We start from the raw sequence: 20,300 nt of genomic DNA on the forward strand, positions 1-20,300 counted from the left end.
TGTTTCAATTTAGACGCGAAAGTAGTACTATTTTTTACCCGCCGTTGTAATGATTGGTTTCAGTTTTGCAATGTATGTCATTGTCAACTCAGGCTTTTTTTGCAGCCCAAAACCACAAAAGAAAAATAAAAATGATTAATACATATTTATATTCTTCCCCAAGAGGTAATATATTCGACTTTATGTGTCGTGTGCATTATGAAAAACAGTGTCATTCAGAAGTTGGTATTCAATAAAGAAACAGGCCTTTCCTGCTTTATTCAATTAAGTGGTATTTGTGGAAAAGTATTTTATTTCACAAAGTAAACACACACAATATTTATATAAACATTATAAAGTTAAAAATAGTCTTTACATGCCGCCGGCATTATTTTAAATTTCGTAAGTCTCCCGCCAAAAAGTTTAAGTTTCGAGAGATTAGTGTGACCATGGCTGCGGCGTTTATAGCAAGTGCATGTGTGGTTGCCATAAAAGAATATTGTAACGTCAACAAACATATGCCACGAAAAAAATATTCCCATTTGACGAAATATGATTAAGTAAAAAGGGCACTGGCGAAGAACCTGAAACCCGTTTAGACCGGATTATCGAAATTATTTGAAGGCAACAACAGGAAAGCCTCTGAAATCTTCAGAAAAGCTCGACACTTGAGTGACGTGGACCTGGGACATTTGTTGTTATTCGTTGTTGATTAGAAAAACAGGTGAGCCGGTGGCCTCCATTTATGTGGAATACATAATACTTACTTTCCTTTCGACTCGCAGCATGTCCGCCATAAGGAGGAAGCCAACGAGCAGCAATGCCGACCAGGAGTTGCTCATCGAGGGGCACCCAAAGGATGAGAAGGAAAAGGAGGAGCAGAAACCAGATATTCGTGGGGATCGGCGGAATATAGCCATACTGTTGTTCCTTTATGTGCTGCAGGGAATACCCATTGGCCTCATAGCAGCCATTCCCATGCTGCTGCAGAATCGAGGAGCCAGCTACAAACAACAGGCGGAGTTCTCCTTCGCCTACTGGCCATTTAGTCTGAAGCTCCTGTGGGCCCCCATTGTGGATTCCCTGTATGTCCGGCGTTTTGGCCGTCGGAAATCCTGGTTGGTCCCGGTGCAGTACCTCCTTGGCGCCTTCATGCTGCTCCTGTCCCTCCACGTGGACCGCTGGCTGGGCGGGAACGGTGTAGATCCGAATGTTCCCCTGCTGACACTGCTCTTCTTCCTGCTCAACTTCCTGGCCGCCACCCAGGACATCGCCGTGGATGGCTGGGCCTTGACCATGCTGAAGCGATGCAATGTCGGCTATGCATCCACCTGCAATAGTGTGGGACAAACCGCTGGCTACTTCCTGGGCTATGTGGTGTTCATTGCCCTGGAGTCGAAGGATTTCTGCAACACCTATCTGAGGGATGTGCCGCTAGAGGAGGGCATGATCACGCTGCCCCGCTTCCTCTGGTTCTGGGGCATCACCTTTGTGGTGGCCACCACTCTGGTTGCCATTTTCAAGAAGGAGAACGACATTGAAGACGCACATATGGACGCACGCTATACGGAGGAGCACGAGCTGAACATCCACGAGAGCTACAAGATCCTGTGGGACATGGTGCGCATGCGCCCCGTCCAGATCCTGGCTGCAATCCTGCTCACCGTGAAAGTAACCTTTGCCGCCTCGGATGCAGTGACCAGCTTGAAGTTAATTGACGCAGGTGTGCCCAAGGATAAGCTCGCCTTGCTGGCCATTCCCCTCATTCCGCTGCAGCTCATCCTGCCGCTGGCGGTGGGTCGCTATACGAATGGACCACGTCCCATGGACGTTTATTTAAAGGCTATTCCCTACCGAATCATCATGGCCACTGTGGCCACGGGTTTGGCCTACGTCACTCCATACATCATCCGAGGAGGAGAAGTGCCTGTTTACTACTACGTCCTGCTTATCACCAGCTATGCCATCTACCAAGTATTCCTCTACTCCATGTTCGTGGCCGCCATGGCCTTCTTTGCCAAGATCTCCGACCCCGCGGTGGGTGGCACCTACATGACTTTCCTGAATACGCTGTGCAATCTTGGCGGAAATTGGCCCAACACTGTGGTTCTCTGGCTGGTGGACGTGCTCACCTGGAAGCAATGCACCACCAATGCGGAAAACACCTGCCAGGGCAAGGAGCAGCAACAGGTAAGTTCTTCAAAACCTATTTTTGATAGCTACTAAAGAGATAAAATTCTTTTTTGCTTCAGAGCTGCGAAGCGTCGACTGGCAAGTGCGAGATCACCTTCGACGGCTACTACTTGGAGTCCGGCATCTGCGTGTTGTACGGCATTGTGTGGCTGCTGCTGGTGCGAAAGTGGATCGTCTATCTGCAGGACCTGCCCGTGCGATCCTGGCTGGTGGTCAAGCAGAAGGGGCGGTAGCAATCAATAGTGTGATCCGGAGCCTGATCCACATCCAGATCTAGCACCGACCCGTAGGTACAAGCAACTAATTCTAGGACTAGGAGACGTTTGCATTCTGTAGGCTAGCGCAATTGAAAATTCCCGCCTTGGTATTGTTTTTTGTATAACTCAAATGAATTCCACAGGAAATAAAATTAAATGTTGAATTGAGCGAACGGATGTGATGTTGGTTTATTCGCTCGACTGCGCGCAATCATCGGTGTTTAAAGGGTACAAAGTGTCTTAACTTAGTTGTGGTTAAAAAGTCAGCAATTTAGTAGTACTTCCAGGAGTCCACTGATTCCTGGTTCTGCTTCTGCTTGCTCTTGCGCTCAATCAAACCGGCCAAATGCTCCGACCGCATGGACAGCGAGTCGATCTTCTCCACCAGTTGCTGGTAGGGACTCAAGGGCTGGGTGCCCATCACCACATGTCCCAGTTTCGAATCGATCTTAGCATTCAGCCGGGCATTGCGAATGAGGTTGACGATCCAGCACTCCGCCTCGTTGGGCTTCATGTTCAGCTTGTCCGCCAGCATGCTAATGGTGATGCACTGGTGGATGCGGCAGAATGTCTCAAAGATCATCAGACGGGCATCCTCCACGAACTCATTGAGGCAGGCCACGATAAAGAAGTCGTTGAGGATCACGGTCTGGCATTCATGCAGCTTCAGACGCGCTCCCTCGAAGTCAAAGTTCACGTACAGGCACTCCAGGAACTCGGTGATGGGATCACGGTATGTGTACGATTCCTGCTGGATAACCTTAATCAAATCCTTCAGAGCATTGCGACGGGTGCGGTTGATCACGACGGCGGTGGCCAGGTAGCGCATGATGTGCGGGCACATTGTCTGGATGGCGTTCAGATACAGTGGCTTGTACAGGAACATCTCAATGATGAGATCGCGTCCCTTGGGGTGGTTGAAGAACACCAGCACGGACCAGTGGATTAGCCAGGTGCGCTGCTGCAGGGCCTGAATGGTGCTGAAGTTGGCGCTGTCGATGTAGTCACGCAGACGCGTCAGATCCTCCAGAGCGGTGTTCCAGTTGAGGGTCAGGATCTCGGCGGCCAGCTTGCCCCACAGCACATTCAGGTAGTTCTGTGATTTTAAATGGGTTAATGAGTAGGCGAATATCAGCTTAAAATTAATTTGTTAAATAAATTTAATTTTCATTTAGGAAATATTAAATATATTATATTCCTATTTTAGATTTAGCTGCCTATGTATTTTACGGCTTTTGAATACCCTTTTCTGTCAAATAACCCACATACACACCTTGTCGTTGGGCGACATAACGATTAGGCAGAAGTACAGGTACGAGGTGGACTCCTGGTAGTTGCCGCACTCGTACAGATACTTGGCCAGCTTGTAGGCGCTCTCCAGGTGCTCCACCTTGAAGTTGTAGTCCTTCTGCAGGGCGCTGACGAAGGTCTTCGAGTCCTTCATGCTCTCGCCGTTCTTGAGGATGTCAGTGGCCTTCATGATGGGCGCCACCTCGTTCTGCAGCTGCTTGAGCGTGGCCAGGACCTCAGCCTTGCGCTGCACCAGCTCTTCGGGCATCTCCTGGCTGAGATTGAGACGCTTGCGGGTGTCCATCGTGTAATCGATCATGTTCGTCTTGTTGACCGTCTCCAGGATGTACTCGAGCAGTTCCTGCTGGTTGTAGATCTGCAACGGAAGTCACATATATGTAGATTACCCAGATTCGATAGCTGGTGACACGGCAAACCGCTGGCGGAGCACCGCCTGGTCGATTTTCTAACCTCCTTGCCGCACAAGAACTCCAGCAGCGGGAAGGTCAAATGCCTGTCCAAATATTGGCAGTTGATGCGTGTCAGGTCGAAGTTAACCATGATTGCTGCTGTTTTATTATGTTTTCACAATGAAATTTACACGCAAAATCGGCAGAAAAATACGCGTGCGAAAGGCAAACAGTGTGCCCAGGGGCGAAAAGAGTGACGCCCGTTTAGTGTTACCAAGGGGTAAAAGTGCGTGGACCTCAAAAAATACCATAAGACTATAAAATGGTATTTTTACTAAAGCTTTAATAATGGCGGGCTTTATTTGAATTTTGGTGAGTTTTTACCAACTTTGTTTGCTTTTGTTTATTAATAAATTATATATGGATATCGTATCATTTTTAAGTTTAAGATTCTTGAGGTATTTTAATTTCTTAAAAGGCGTGCACTACGGCGTTCGCTATATTGATCCCGAAATTATCAAATCTATTTTGCGATAGGAGTTTTAGATTTTACAAGAAACTATTTGTTTTTAAAAAACACCTAGATCCATTGAACAAGTTTTCCTTATTTTAAATTTGTCATCCCCAACTTAAAAAACCAGCGAATGACTTGTATAGTTTGAATATTTATTTCATCAAATGCTTGCACATAAATATATTCATATAGAGATGTATGTATAAGGGTATACAGTTGGGTTAAATATTTTTTGTATAAATAGTGTATTTTTCCTGTATTCATACATATAACTGCCAAAGAGCACATTTGTTTTAACAATAGCCACTTAGGTACTTTTGCGGTTAACGGTCGAATGCAGTTCAAAACACACAAACAACATCTAAAAAAATGCGATTCGATATTGGCCGAGTTTAATACATTTATCTGTCTGTATATACGATTTATGGGTGTATTGTATATAGGAGGGTGGAGATCAGCATATCAATTCTCATTATATATATTTTTTTTTGCATAGAACAGGCAACACAAATCGAACAGCATTGAAAAAAATGAATTTTCTAAATATTTTAGGCTCAATTAATTATTTTTGTTGTTTAACGATAACGGTAAATTTCTAGTTATTGTCCTTAGATCTTTTTTGTTGGATATTCGATTTCCTTTAAGATATATAAGTATCCGATTGGCCTCAATCAGCATTTTATTTTGCACTCTTAATTGACTCCTGCCGCAGCATCATCACCTATGGAGGGCATCTCGACGAACCACAAACTATTCCCCGCCAGCTTTGCGAAAGAAAATAAAACTAAATGAAACGTGTTTCGTTTTGGTTTTGGTTTGGTGTGTAAAAAACTCAAGTCTTTTTTAGTGTAAACTAAACTAAAATCGCGAAAATAAAAATCACAAATCGGTAAAGAATTTCGCACTAGGCTAAGGACGATGCACGCACACAAAACTAGGCAATAGCTGCTCTGGCTGCCGCTGTAGAACCTGCTTAGGATGTCCCGATGACGCCACCAGGTCCTGGCAGCCCGCTGGGACGACCGGTCAGATAGGAATCCACCTGGCGGGCGGCCTGGCGACCCTCGGTAATGGCCCACACGACCAGCGACTGTCCTCGCCGGCAATCTAAAAGATTTACAAAAAAGTGAAGTAGTTTAAATAAATTAAATAAGAAGTGTTTAATTCAAAGTTAAGCAACTAATAATCAAATTCACGTTCTTTAAACTTGAAAAAATTAAAAAAGCAATATGTACTTCCGCTCAAATTAATCAAATGGGCTAAAGAATTCGCGTCCACCACAACGGACATAAGGTTCAAGATTTTCTCAAACTTTCTAGAGGTATCATTTTTTTGGGTCTTTAAGATATTAACATTATGTCTTCGTATATTAAATAATCCAACGGTTAAATCAAAAGGAACTAAGATATTTGCAGAAACATTACTTTAATTGTAACGAAAAACTTACCGCCTGCCGCAAAGACCTTGGAGTTGGAGGTGCCATATTGTCCGTTGGAGGCCTTGATGTTACCGCGCGGGTCAAGCTCCAGGCCCAGTTCGCCGGACACCGTCTTCTCCGGCCCCAGGAAGCCCATGGCCAGCAGGATGAGGTCGGCGGGGAAGTACTTCTCCGATCCGGCCACCTCCTGCATGCGCCACTGGCCCGTCTCCGTCTTGGTCCACTCCACCTCGACGGTGTTCACGCCCTTGATGGTGCCATTCTCGCCCACGAACTCCTTGGTGGTGGTGCAGTACTGGCGCGGATCCTTGCCCCACTTCAGCTTCACCTCCTCGTGTCCGTAGTCGACGCGGAAGACCTTCGGCCACTGCGGCCAGGGGTTGTCCTCGGCGCGCTTCTGCGGCGGTTCCGGCAGGATCTCGAATGTGGTGATGCTCTTGGCCCCCTGACGCAGCGAGGTGGCAATGCAATCGCATCCGGTGTCACCACCGCCGATGATGATCACATCCTTGCCGGCGGCTGAGATTATGTCCTGCTTGCCGCCCAGCTGCTTCTTCTGCTGCGCCTCCAAGAACTCCATGGCAAAGTGTATGCCCTTCAGGTCACGATTGGCCAGTGGCAAGTCACGAGGCCAAGTGGAGCCAGTGGTCAGGAGAACGGCATCGTACCTGGAGAGGATTACATTATAGTCAGTAAAAGGTGTACAGAAGTTTAGACCAAGTCGGGTATTTTCCTTAAACTTTCTTTAAAAAAAATATATATAAATTTGATAACAAAGAAACAATTGAAACTTTAGGTTATAATTTTAAAATATGAATCTAAAAATAAATTCTTCAAATTCTGCCTCTTTTTCGGATTTTGTTTTTACAAATATTATTATATAAATCAAATGATCCATACATCTTTGCCACGAAAACTCAATCAATATACTCACTCCTGCAGCAACTGCTCGGCCTTGAGGTCCTTGCCAACATGGACATTTGTACGGAATTCGATGCCCTCATCGGCCATCAGGTCCACCCGGCGCTTGACCACCTCCTTGGAAAGCTTCATTGTGGGAATGCCGTACTGCAGCAGGCCACCCACGCGATCGTTGCGTTCGAAGACGGTGACAAAGTGACCCGCGCGATTTAGCTGCTGGGAGGCGGCCAGACCGGAGGGACCGGAGCCCACAATTGCCACCCTTTTGCCAGTGCGAATATCGGGAATCTCCGGCTTGATCCAACCCTGCTCGAAGGCATGATCGATGATGGCGCACTCAATGTTCTTGATCGTCACCGCCGGCTCCGAGATGCCCAAGACACAGGATCCCTCGCAGGGAGCGGGACACACTCGACCCGTGAACTCCGGGAAGTTGTTGGTCTGCAGCAACTGACGCAGTGCCTCCTGCCACTCGCCGTGGAAAACGAGATCGTTCCACTTCGGAATGATATTGCCCAGAGGACAGCCTGTTGAGTTGGACTGACAGAAGGGCACTCCGCACTCCATGCAGCGGGCTGCCTGAACCTTGAGGTTCTTGCGCACGTGCGGGAAGTTGTAGACCTCGTCCCAATCCTTCTGCCGCTCCCCAGCATCTCGATAAGGAGCCGATTCCCTCTTGTACTTCACAAAGCCACGGGTCTTGTCCAACACGCGATCAGCCCGCTTCTGCTCGAGTGCCACATCCTGGATCGATTCCTCGATGTCCTTAATGTGCGGCTCGTGCTTTCCGTTTCCATTGGCAATGGCAGACTTAAGGGGCTGTTCCACTGCCTCCTGTTCGGCCATGTCCTTGAGAGCCTTTTGGTATTCGTAGGGGAACACCTTGACGAACTTGGATTGGGCATCAGCCCAGTTGTCCAGCAACTCCTTGGCCACCTTAGATCCTGTTTTCTCAATGAAATCAGCCAGTAGTTCCTTGACCAGCAACACATCCTTTTCAATCTCCAGCGGCAGCAGCTCCACACTTTCCGGATTCACCTTGGGCTTGAAGGAACCATCCAAATCGTACACATAGGCAATGCCACCGGACATGCCGGCGGCGAAGTTGCGTCCCGTGAGTCCCAGGATGACCACCAAACCGCCAGTCATGTACTCGCATCCGTGATCGCCCACGCCCTCCACAACGGCTGTGACTCCGGAATTTCGCACACAGAATCGCTCGGAGGCAATGCCCCGGAAATAGGCGGTGCCCTCGGTGGCGCCGTACAGACAGACATTGCCCACGATCACGTTAAGATGCGATTCGAAGGGAACCGTGTCCTGGGGAGTGATGACCACATTGCCACCGCAAAGACCCTTGCCCACATAATCATTGGCATCGCCCTTCAGCGTCACATTCACGCCACGAGCCAGGAAGGCGCAGAAGCTCTGGCCGGCGGATCCCTCCAGGAAGATGTCGATGCTCTTGCCAGCCGGTAAGCCAGCCTCTCCATATTTGCTGTTAAGAAAAAAGGACAGAGACATTGTATTCCAATTATCTTCTACAAGGACTTAAACCCACCATGCAATATGGTAGCTGAGGGTAGAACCAAAGGCTCGCTCTTCGTTATGGATGCGCATCTTGACGGTTACATTGTCATCGGTACCATTGAAGATTTGCTGAGCCTTGGCAATTAGCTGATTGTCGGATCGTTTCTCCAGCTGGAAGTCCTGCTTTACAGAGCCTCCTATGATGTTCGTGCCAGGACGCAGTTCCAAAGCTGGCTGCAGGAGCAGCTTGAGGTCCAAGTTACTGGCCTTAGCATCCCGCTGACTGGCCACGCGCAAAAGATCAGTGCGACCAATCAGATCCTGGAACTTGCGTATACCCAAACCAGCCATGATTTTGCGGATCTAGAGAGAGTATGTAAAGAATGAGTATATCTTTAAGAAACAAAAGAGAGTATAAGCTTACATCCTCGGCCAGCATGAAGAAGAAGTTGATAACATGTTCTGGTTTGCCCGTGAACTTTTTGCGCAGCTCAGGATCCTGAGTGGCAATGCCCACAGGACAGGTGTTCAAATGACACTTGCGCATCATGGTGCACCCTTTAAAAAGAGATTATAAAATAGGGATATTAAAAAGGACCAAGCAAAACTCACCCATGACAATCAAGGGAGCCGTACTGAAACCAAACTCATCGGCACCCAACAAAGCAGCCACCACCACGTCGAATCCTGTGCGCAGCTGTCCATCGGCTTGTACAATCACACTGGAGGATCGTCGCACCAAATCCAGTTCCAGATCCAGACCGTTTAGAGTGGGAAGACACGACATAGAAAGGAAGGCAACGTTAGCAAGCTCAACCCCGCGAAAGGATCAATGTAATGAGAAGAAATTACGAATGGAGCACAGCGCGACGAACGTGATCGAGTGAGCGAGTGAGTGGAGTGGAGTGGAGTAGAGCGAGTGGACTGGAGTTTGGATTTGGACTGGATCGATCGAATCGTGTTTGGATTCAGTACTCTTTTCATTCAATTTTGTAGATCTTTATCATGGGTTTCCTCCATTTCCGTTTTCTGTGGAGACTCTTTCCCTTTCTTCACTTATTTCAAGTGGATTAATTATTTCATTATATCCATCTCAATTTACAGGGTAAGTTTCATGGGTATATGCTGTTTAGAAAGATAAAAGGTGTTCGTAAAATAAACACATCTTTTCTTTGCCAGACTCAACCCAATTTGGATTTCATCATTGTTTTTCTTCTGCTATACAAGATTCGCACTCCCCATCCGCCGTGTCATCGTCCTCCTGCCCACCGCCCACTGGCCACATGTACGAGGAGTTTCAATGGGGTTGTGTAGGGGGATCAGCCCAACTTTCCGATGATCAATGGATCTCTGCTTTTGGGAATACATGTTCTGAACAGGTTTTCCAACGCTGTCATCTGGATAACCAGGCACTTTCAGTAATGTATCGGTTCATGATTAGTAACAACAAGAGGAGAGAGCGGGAATGGCTCTGGGCCGGCTTCTCCTGGTCGGAAACTTACCGTGATCGCAGATTGTTAAGCACCAGCACCTGATGCGTTTCGGCCACGCCCAGCTCCCACGGTAACCCGGCATTCTTGATGCCTGTCCAAGAGCTGGCACCGGTTCCTCCATCATGTCCAGAGATAACGATATGCTCAGCTTTGCCCTGGAGCAATATAATAATTATGTTAGGTCTTTAACCCTTTCGTTTTCCACTCCGAAACCCACCTTGGCAACTCCGGAGGCCACAACACCCACGCCAACTTCGGACACTAGCTTAACACTGATGCGTGCATTCGGGTTGGAGCACTTTAGATCATAGATCAGCTCAGCCAGATCCTCGATGGAGTAGATATCGTGATGGGGCGGAGGGGAGATTAAACCCACTCCGGGTACCGACTTCCTGGTCTTGGCAATGTCCTTGGTCACCTTGTAACCCGGCAGCTCACCTCCCTCACCCGGCTTGGCGCCCTGAGCCATCTTGATCTGCAGATCATCGGCATTGGCCAGATAGGATGCGGTAACGCCAAAGCGACCTGAAGCCACCTGCTTAATGGCTGAACGACGGCTGTGATTGGGATCCTGATCTGCAAGGGTAGAAATATAAAATGGGGGACTATGTAACAAAGAGATTCATGTTGAAACTTACTCAAATAACGATCCGAATCCTCGCCACCTTCACCGGTGTTGCTCTTGCCACCAATGCGATTCATGGTAATCGAGAGCGTTTGATGGGCCTCCAAGGAGATGCTGCCAAAGCTCATGGCACCCGTAGCAAATCTATAGGAACATTCAAATTAAATAAAGTTTAAATAAAATCGCCTAAGATTTCCGAATTCCATTTACCGCTTGACAATCTCGCTGGCGGCCTCCACCTCGGAGATATCAATACTTTGGCGATCAGTGACAAACTCAAGCTGTCCACGTAGAGCACACTTTTTCACACTATCCAATGTGGTTTTCTTGAACGCTTCGAATGCATCCAGATTCTTGTTTACAGCCGCCTCCTGCAGGCTGCCAATGGAGGATGGCTCATTGATGTGAGCCTCGCCACCATGGCGCCAGTGGTACTGTCCAGGATTTCGCAGGATGCGTGCATCCGGAGTGGTTTTGCCATAGGTAAGCTGATAGCGTTCCAGGCCCTCCTTGGCCAGAATCTCCAGAGTGACTCCGCCGATACGACTTTGGGTGCCACGGAAGCACTTGGCCACCAGGTCGGTGCCCAAACCCACGGCCTCGAAGATCTGGGCGCTCTTGTAGGACTGCAGAGTGCTAATGCCCATTTTGGCCATTACCTTGGCGATTCCCGTATCAATGGCTTGGGCATAGGCGGCATAAATCTGCTTGTCGTTGACCTCCGGACCAATCACTCCATCATCCCGCAGAGCCTGGGCCAGTTCGAAGGCTAGATATGGACAGATGGCGTCCGCTCCGTAGCCGAGGAGTACACAGATGTGATGGACTTCCCGGGCCTCGGCCGTTTCCACCACAATGCCCACCTTCATGCGCTTGCAGCGTCTCAATCAGGTGATGATGCAGGGCTCCCAGGGCCAACAGGGCCGAAACCGCAACCTTGCCTCCAGTACCAGCTCCGCGATCTGAGATCACTAGCAGCTGGTAGCCAGCTTGTGCTGCCGCATATCCTTCGCGGCACACACGATCGATGGCGTCGAGGTAGCCCTGAACGCCCTCGTTGTACTGGAATGTGATGTCCAGGACCTTGGTCCGCCAGCCGCGGTGCGTATTCCGCTTGAGCAGCTGGGTATCTGGAATGCTCAGTATGGGATTGGTGAGCCAAATGCGATGCACTTGCTGCGCCGAAGGCTGCAGCAGATTCGCCTCCGGGCCGAGGGGGCACTGCATCGACATGACCACCTTCTCGCGGAATGGATCGATGGGCGGATTGGTCACCTGGGCGAACAGCTGCTTGAAGTACTCGTACGGAGTGGGCTGGAAATTGGACAGACAAGCCAGTGGAGCATCATTGCCCATTGAGCCAAGGGCCTCCTTTCTGTAAACAAAGGCGGAATGAAACTTCTTACTCACATTTCATTACCATTCTATTTATTCACTTACTTATTCTTGAACATCGGAATGAGCAGCATGTTGACCGTCTCTGTGGTGTAACCAAAGAGCGAGAGCCTGGGATCGAAGATGCCCCTTTGGGAGGCGGGCAACTTGGCCAGCTCATCAACGGGCGGAGTATTCAGCACATTGGCGTTACGAATCTCGTCCAGGGTAATCTGTTCGGGTCAACCAAACAATAAAATATTAAAGTTTTATCCTAAATAAAAACAAAGTCAAAAGCAACCGAAAGACATGCAAAATGAAACGCAACGGGGAGGCAAGAACGGAACGCTGCACTACGAAATACTTTTCGGGGAGCCAAAGGACATGGCTAGGACCTAGGGCAACCTGGGTTTGTTAACTCACCATCTGCATCAGTCCCACAACAAAAAACACACACAGATTGAGATTAGGGGATAGCGTGAGAGAGAATGGACAAATTTAGTACCAAATATAGATTATTAGATTATTAGTTTTCCAAAATTTTGTGTCTGGAGATGAGTTTGTGTCTCGTGATGATTAGTGGGAATCGAGCCAGTGAGCCTGATATGTGTGACGCTATTTTTGTTGTACAAAAATCATAGGGACTTTATAGAATCTAAGAAAGTTTATAAGTAATACTACCATGGATTCTTAACATATTTTCCATAGTTATATTACCGAAAGCTGTCCTCGATAATATTAGTTAACCCAATATTTCTGTATCCAACAAATGAGCCAAAATCCAACTCACCTTCTGTTGCAACCACTCGGAGTGAGGCCTCGACTTGGCGATCTTTGCCTTCAACTCGATGTCCTGGATGAGCTTCTGCTCCTTGGTGTCCACCAGCAACATCCTGCCCGGCTTCAAGCGGCTCTTCAGGGTCACCTGCGATGGATCCACATCGTATACACCCACCTCGGAGGCCATGACCAGCACGTTCTCCTTGGTCACATAGAAACGCGAGGGACGCAATCCATTACGATCCAACACAGCGCCAATGTAGCGACCATCGGTGAAGCTAATGAGAGCCGGACCATCCCAGGGTTCCATCACACAGGCGGCCCACTGGTAAAAGTCACGCTTCTCCTGCGGCATCGTCTTGTCATTCTGCCACGCCTCCGGCACCATGGTCATCACCGATTCCGGCAGCGATCTATCACTGGCCATGGTGATAAACTCCAGCACGCAATCGAAGCTGCCGGAATCCGAGAGATTCGGCTCCACCACGGGATAGAGTTTCTTCAACTGATCCCCAAACAGATCCGACTGCATGACGCCCTCGCGAGCCTTCATCAGGTTGACATTTCCTCGCAGGGTGTTGATCTCACCATTGTGAGCCAGGACTCTCAGAGGATGAGCCCTTTCCCAGCTGGGAAAGGTGTTGGTAGAGAAACGCGTATGGACCAGAGCCATGTAGGTTTCGAACTCTGGATCCTTCAGGTCGGTATAGTAGTCCCATAACTGGTCGGATGTAAAGAGACCCTTGTACACCACCGTGCGATCGGACAGGGAACAGATGTAGAACCGTCGGCCCGGTTTGATCAACTCATGGCTGGCCCTCTTCCTAGGACGAAAACCTGCCGCTCAAAGGACTTCTCATCGCTTCCGGCTGGACGACGGCACAAACACCTGGCGAGACAGCGGCTCCGACTTGCGGGCCACCACACCAATGGCAGACTGATTGGCCGGCACAGTGCGCCAGGCAATCACCTCCAATCCCAGACTCTTGGCCAGCTCATCGAACTCCTTCTCGGCGGCGGCGTGCTGGGCCTCATCCAAGTAGAAAATGCCCGTGGCATAATCACCCAATTCCGGCAAGGTTACATCCTGCTTGGCACTGCAAATACAAAAGGAAATGTGATAATTTTGTGAATTTAGTTCGATTGAATTGAAAAAAGGGTTTTAAAAACAATAAAAAAAATAAATATTTTTAAAATTAATGGCTGCATTCAACATTACCAAATTTATTGTATTATTTATTCTCATGGTGCTTTATTTTAAAGGGTCAACACTTGAGACTCTTTTAAGGTGTTTAAAACCAACTTTAATATAGTATTTTATTATGTTTACATTTTTAGAAAATTATAATTCAGTCCTCCCCAGTCCTATTTTTATAGAAAAGATTTTCATACTTTCTTGATTCTTGGGTCACGGCTAAGTCGCACTACTTGGATACATTTTCCCACTCTATAATAATGCGCCATTAAATCGCTGATAGTCAGGTTTCTATTGGCGTAATTGAAACCAAGTCGCCCGATTCAGTTATTCAGTTGCTCGTTCATTTCGCGCCATTCCAAATCAGCGGAATCCATTGAGCGCGAGTGACGAAATGAGTCTACCACAAGTCGCACCTTATCAGCATCTCTCTATGGAGATGCTGTCAGCGGTCCAGCCGTCACAACCTATAGCAACCCCACCCCCAAATACCTCCCATCCAGCCCACTGGTTTGCTTGAATCGTCTGTCCACCTTTTTTTGTCATTCAGACATGCATTCGTACACTGTGAAAAAATAGGACGTTCATATAACTATTCAATTTTGGGTTTTTTTGAATTTTTAAAATATATATAATTTAGATTTAATGGATTCGGGATATGTTCATTATTATTTGACTTATTTTAGTCCCTATTTAATTAGGAATATTTTTAGGAACTATACATGATTATTAACTTTATAATAGCGAATTAAAATTAAATCACATCCAATTCCGACAAGTTTAATCAGAATAAACAACACACGCTGTGAGTCAGTAGTCCGAATTGTCGTATATCCGATAAACTTAAGCTGCTCAGTTTTTCTCCAAGTTCATTCGAGATTGAGCTGAGCTTGTACTGTAACCGAAGCTTGTTCTTATTACGTCTCAGAATTTCGCTCGATCCGATGGACGACTTACTGCCTAAGTGTTTTGCCATAATTTCGCAATTAGTCCATGACTTGAAGCGGTCCTTGAACTTGGCTTTCGCCGACTTGTTGCTTTCAGATTGCAATCTTAAACGCTTGCCATAAGCTGGCACGTGCGTGTCTAGGGCAAATTTCTTCCTCTCCGATTGGCATGCAAAGTATTTAACAATTTCTTTTTCCTCAAGTGGAACCCTAAAACCTCCAGCTTCAACACCCCGAAAATGTTGGGACATATCAATTTAACGCTCGGCTAGACGATAATTAAACTAGATTTATGGGGCTGTCGTGCGACATTACGCGTATTAATAGCCCGACCAGTTGGGACTATTCATCTATCATTTATCTATATTATATATTCAGACAGCTGGGCTACTAATTACATAGCAAATAATTGCAAGTTCACGCCATTGATTAGCGCATTGTAAATGGTTTAGACAGTATCATTTGCTGGGGCTGTGGAGATACGCTTTGTATGCGTTTTCATGGATTTAAACTAGAAGTACCTTTATATTCTGTTATATAATTCCTTTATCATCTTATGGAAGTAACATTTAGTAACCGAAAATGCATTAGAAGTTATTTGAAATTTTAAACAAAGGTCAATGTAATTGAACTGATTTTCATCATTTGACTTTGATTTAAACAATTTAAATCAATTAACCTTATAAAACTTCTCAAACTATTTTAATGATTACCTATTGATCATATAGAAAAATTATAAAAACAAATACATTATTAAATTTATATTTTAGTAATATACCTACATTTTGACCTACCCTATAATACTAACAAGTGTGAAAATAAGATCAATAGCTCATAATGTTTTTAAGCTCTAATATCAGCCGGTGAAATTCCCAAATTATCTTCACTTAGAATGCCTGATTCTAGCCGGACCAAACAATGTTATTATGCACATCTGGTACACCGGATTAAGTGGGGAGCGACTACGAATGGAGAACCTTGCAGTGTTTTTCCATTTGGCGTAGTTAAGCTAAATAATATAATATAATATTGTGGGATGGAATAATTTGCACCAAGTAATTGCCTGCAAATGGCCTCTATTTGTGCTAGCCACTTAGGCATGTCCCTAAAAAAACGTTTTATCCCATATATAGCCTATTAAAAATATATACTACGGGTATGTAGGTACGTTTACCGATTCTGGGCAAAGCGTGACGAAAACAAGAACCGTGCCAAAATGCTGACAAAATAAACAGAAAACAAAAATACGTCGGACGGGAGCAGAGAGCAGATGTTGGATCGCCGGATTGTTGGATTGTCGGATCTCTATAGGTAGGCAAATACTCTCTGACATATGTACACTCTATATGTACATGACCGTGGCTGGGTCTCGGTCTCCGTCTCAGTGTGGATACAACGCTGTGGATCTGTGGCTGTGCCTCATTTCAACAAACTATTTTTGACGTGCTCGATTTCTGTTTTCACGGTACTTTGAGATGTAGCCAATAAAGGGAACTAATTGCTAAAAGCCAAGTACACATTCTTCATTCCCTTCCTCAAGGGTTTTCTAGCAAATGTATGCAACATTTGATGTAATTCATTCATACGTTATTACACTCAGTAGCTAAACGTAGGCAATAAATCTCAATTTAAATTGCGAGCAACAATGCTTTTATTGGGTCTTTCAGCCCTATCATTAAATTGAATTATTAGTCTTATCCTAAAATTTCCTTTTCGATTAGATTATTTGCAACAACTATGGTTATTAAAGATAAAATTAAATGAAACTTTTAATTCTTGTGATTAAATTACTGTTGCCGGTATATAAAAAATTTGGCATAATGAATTTAATATTATCCCAAATATAAATTAAATTAATAAACGTTTTTTTTACTGATTTTTCAAGAATAAAAGTCATTGTATCGTGTTTAAAATTATAAAACTTCAAACACTTTTCTTTTTAAGTAAATTTTTAACCAAAGTTAAATTACGTTCTGAGTTTCCAACGACAAACACAAACTAAAACAAACTATTCTTCTTTTTGAGAGTAGATCTAAACTGATAGACAACGGCAAACGATCGACAGCTTTGAGCTATTTTCGTATTTCGCGCACGAGATCGCGGCGATATCGTTTCGCTATACCCCCGGCCCATCGACAGGTCCCGTGTGAGCAGTTCATTCCTCAATGGCGACGGCGCCAGAGGAACCGGCATAAATAAACATATATTTAATGGCATTACTTATGTATATAGTTGAAACTTACAGAGCCTTGAAGTAGAGTCCGTGAGGAATGGAAGCCAATACGCCAGCACCATCGCCAGTGTCATTGTCGCAGGCGCAGGCGCCGCGGTGATTCATCCGTTCTGACAGGGTCTGGGCATCACGTAGAATCTAGAGAGATAAAAAATAAGATTATTTAATTTATTTATTCATAACAAGAGCCCAGAAATATTTTAATTTGGTCGCAATACTTAACAATAATTATCCGAGCCCTCTTAGAAAAACAAAATAAATGGTTGATTCTTTAGACAGAAATTGATACGGAGAAAGCAGCGTAATAAAAAAAATATTTTTTTCAAGAAAAAGAAAACTATTAGAGTAAATAAAAACATTAAAAATGGTTTTCCGAATTGAAAGATTAAAATAAATATTTTTATAAAAATAACTAACACTTTACAGTTCACAGCCTCTGAGCAGCCTCTATTCTTTAGAACATAATATTTTAAATAGTTATTAAAACATTTAATTTCTGGGATCACAAAATTAAATTTTTTGATCCTTACCTTGTGAGAGCGCTTTCCATCGATGGCCACGATAAAACCGACTCCACAGGCCTCGTGCTCGTTCTGGGGATCGTACAGTCCCTGTTTTCCAGGTGCCTCCCATGGCATTTGCTGCTGCTTCTGCTCCTCTTGGACATCCTGATCCTGCTGCTCGCTCAAATGCAATTCATTCGATTGTTCGATGTTATCGCTGCTGCCGTTGCCGCCGATGCTCGAATTATCGAAATGATCGAAATCGCCGCTGATCGTCGTTGATGTTGTTGTTGATTCAACAGTTGCACATTCAAATTCGCAATTGTCAGTGATTGTTGGTGCCATTATACGTTGTTACCGTTGCACTTGCTAAAAATCTCTCGGGATCTAATTTGATTTTCACTCGGTTATTTTAGTTCTGTGTACAATTCGCTTGCTCACACCGTTAAAAGTTAATTAGCACAAGTAACTCAGTTTATTGTTGCCTGCAAAAAACAAAAATTATTTTTTTTCTGTTATGTTTTAGTGCTTGTGCACTTCAAAATTATCTTTGCACGTTATTCAGCTATTTGGTATCGCCTGCGATTTGCACGGTTTTCACACACATACATTTATGCACTGCTAGATATTCTAGTGTAATTATTTCGATTTTATCCCTGTTGGCACACGCGACACTGACGGCTGCTCACAAGCGAATGAGCGCCGTTGGAGCGGCGCAGCAACGTTGAACCCCCAAGATCAGTGCCAGTCTCTCGCCTCGCAAAGGTGGCACACTCACCCTTGCTCACTTGACTATATAGCATATAGCGTCTATATCTCTCTCTATCTGAGTAGCCCACGCAATCGGCCGCCTTATTCAATTCTGAATCAATATCATGCAATGCAATTCTACTAATCAGAAAAACATGGACGAGCCAACTCCGGTAATTTAAACCTTGTAAACTAATAATTTTAATGTGGATTCTTCAGAAAACAATTTTTTTTGCCAGGAACCAAATCTTTTTATTTTAATCATTTTTATTTTTCTTAATTTCCATATTTTGTTGCTTTTATTAATTATCCAAAACTGTCAAAAATATGACAATATATAACTAAAACTTATTTTTGGTTATTTACAAAAGCTTTTATTTGCGTAAATAAAATTGAATTTAAAACGATCTCTCGATCTCTGCCTTTTCCTTACACACTTTACTTGAATGAGTTTTCTAAATTGCTCCCTAAATAGACAGTTCGACGATCGATAGATCGTTCAATTGATTGTCAATGTGGTTGAACAATCATTGCATCCAGAAGTGGAACCTTGAATAATGTGCGCACACGTAATGCAACAAAATCGCCCCATATTTACATTGTTTTTATCGAACTAGGAACGGCAGTGGTTTGGAATCGTTAAACATTATCAAATGCAATGGTGGAATGATTTATACATACAGACCCATCAAATGGCGTCACAATTGGCATGTATAACAAAAACAAAATGCTTTAAAGTGCCATTTACAATAAATTCATTTTAGCAATAACAATTTAAAATATGCGAAACAAACAACAAACCGAAATCTGTTTTTCAACAAAAGCCAGTCCAAAATAACAAAAAAAAAATGTCACACAAAATCGGTTGTTGTTTTAGGATTATAATTTTAGATGTTTTTTGTTTTTGATGGTGCTTCATCTCAAGAACTTTGACAGATCATCTCAGCAATAATTAACTGTCCCACACGAAAGAAATAATATTTTCATTTACGTATCTCTCTATGGGGTCTTTCAACTTTTGACCAGAGAAATGCATTTGAAAATATGTTTTTCTTAGATACATTTTTTGCTTTATAAGCTCTGATAAAAATAAATTCTCCATTAGAAGATCTTGTCGGTCTAGATATCTTTTTCAAAATTTTCCATTTCGCTGTGCGCTTGATTAAATTGTGGCTAAATACATTTCCTAAAATAGCCCATAATTTAGTGCGAGTCTTTTAATTAGGCCCAACTAAATTAATCAATCAAAAAGGTTAATGATAACTTAAAAAAAAGAGAATTAAAAAGAGGGTGGAAGATAAGTTCCAAGTTCATGGGTTCTTTTGGCCATCGGCCAATCCCATCTTATCAGAACTTTTTATTATTCTCTTAAGGCGACTAAATCGTATGAATTATAGAATTATAGACATAGGCAGGTTCAAAGTCCCAGAGAGCGATTAGAATTATCTGGCCGCGGCCACAACGTCACATCGGAATCTTCGGCGAACCATTCGGGTGACACATTCTCGCCGTCTCGCCACTTGGGGGCATTTAAGGAGGAGCAGAGAATATGGGGGATGTTGAACCGGTTCCCGGCTGCACCTCGCAAATAAGTGCCGAAAATTTGTAAAGCGATAACATTCTCTATTGCGAAGAATATACACCGTGTGTGGGGTATACAAGATCGGCGTTTTTTTTTATTACGTTAATAAAATGTATTTATTCATTAATGACACCATGTAAAAAAGTAGTGTAATTTAATTGTGAGACTAAATTTAAGCTTCATTTTTGAAATAGTAAGATTATTGTTGGTATCTTCAAAATGCTACAAATTCTTTGTTTTTGATTTTAAATGGGTATTCCAAATTTCGATCAGCATCAACACCCGC

The 20,300-nt window shown here is 44.6% G+C and overlaps 3 protein-coding genes across 3 annotated transcripts; 1 reads left to right on the top strand and 2 right to left on the bottom strand.

The window, feature by feature from the left end:
- Positions 1–378: 378 nt before the first annotated feature.
- On the top strand, positions 379–2,602 carry LOC128257820 (acetyl-coenzyme A transporter 1). The gene is made up of 3 exons (XM_052989030.1): positions 379–703; positions 765–2,169; positions 2,232–2,602. Exons 2-3 carry the CDS (start codon positions 766–768, stop codon positions 2,403–2,405), a joined length of 1,578 nt encoding a protein of 525 aa, XP_052844990.1. The 5' UTR covers positions 379–703; position 765; the 3' UTR covers positions 2,406–2,602.
- LOC128257821 (eukaryotic translation initiation factor 3 subunit E) lies at positions 2,594–4,393 on the bottom strand. Its single transcript, XM_052989031.1, has 3 exons — positions 4,191–4,393; positions 3,703–4,095; positions 2,594–3,525 (listed from the first exon to the last, which is right to left on the bottom strand). Exons 1-3 carry the CDS (start codon positions 4,278–4,280, stop codon positions 2,701–2,703), a joined length of 1,308 nt encoding a protein of 435 aa, XP_052844991.1. The 5' UTR covers positions 4,281–4,393; the 3' UTR covers positions 2,594–2,700.
- Positions 4,394–5,441: 1,048 nt separating this feature from the next.
- LOC128257819 (uncharacterized) lies at positions 5,442–18,447 on the bottom strand. The gene is given in 18 exon segments (XM_052989028.1): positions 5,442–5,750; positions 6,091–6,749; positions 7,016–8,500; positions 8,564–8,895; positions 8,957–9,090; positions 9,145–9,254; positions 10,035–10,180; positions 10,243–10,601; positions 10,664–10,794; positions 10,861–11,522; positions 11,524–12,025; positions 12,091–12,257; positions 12,815–13,632; positions 13,635–13,683; positions 13,685–13,901; positions 17,190–17,317; positions 17,710–18,167; positions 18,292–18,447. Coding segments are annotated over 17 exon segments (6,351 nt in total). The 5' UTR covers positions 18,028–18,167; positions 18,292–18,447; the 3' UTR covers positions 5,442–5,616.
- Positions 18,448–20,300: the final 1,853 nt, after the last annotated feature.

This window comes from Drosophila gunungcola, assembly GCF_025200985.1.
Source record: "Drosophila gunungcola strain Sukarami chromosome 3L unlocalized genomic scaffold, Dgunungcola_SK_2 000002F, whole genome shotgun sequence".
NCBI lineage: Eukaryota > Metazoa > Arthropoda > Insecta > Diptera > Drosophilidae > Drosophila > Drosophila gunungcola.

What these genes read in the sequence shown, in the direction of transcription:
- LOC128257820 (XM_052989030.1), top strand. Translation starts at nt 766, where the DNA reads ATGTCCGCCATAAGGAGGAAGCCAACGAGCAGCAATGCCGACCAGGAG. An exon ending in AGGGCAAGGAGCAGCAACAG is followed by an intron (nt 2,170 to 2,231) that starts GTAAGTTCTTCA and finishes TTTTTGCTTCAG; the next exon opens with AGCTGCGAAGCGTCGACTGG.
- LOC128257821 (XM_052989031.1), bottom strand. Translation starts at nt 4,280, where the DNA reads ATGGTTAACTTCGACCTGACACGCATCAACTGCCAATATTTGGACAGG. An exon ending in AGTTCTTGTGCGGCAAGGAG is followed by an intron (nt 4,096 to 4,190) that starts GTTAGAAAATCG and finishes CTTCCGTTGCAG; the next exon opens with ATCTACAACCAGCAGGAACT. An exon ending in TTATGTCGCCCAACGACAAG is followed by an intron (nt 3,526 to 3,702) that starts GTGTGTATGTGG and finishes TTAAAATCACAG; the next exon opens with AACTACCTGAATGTGCTGTG.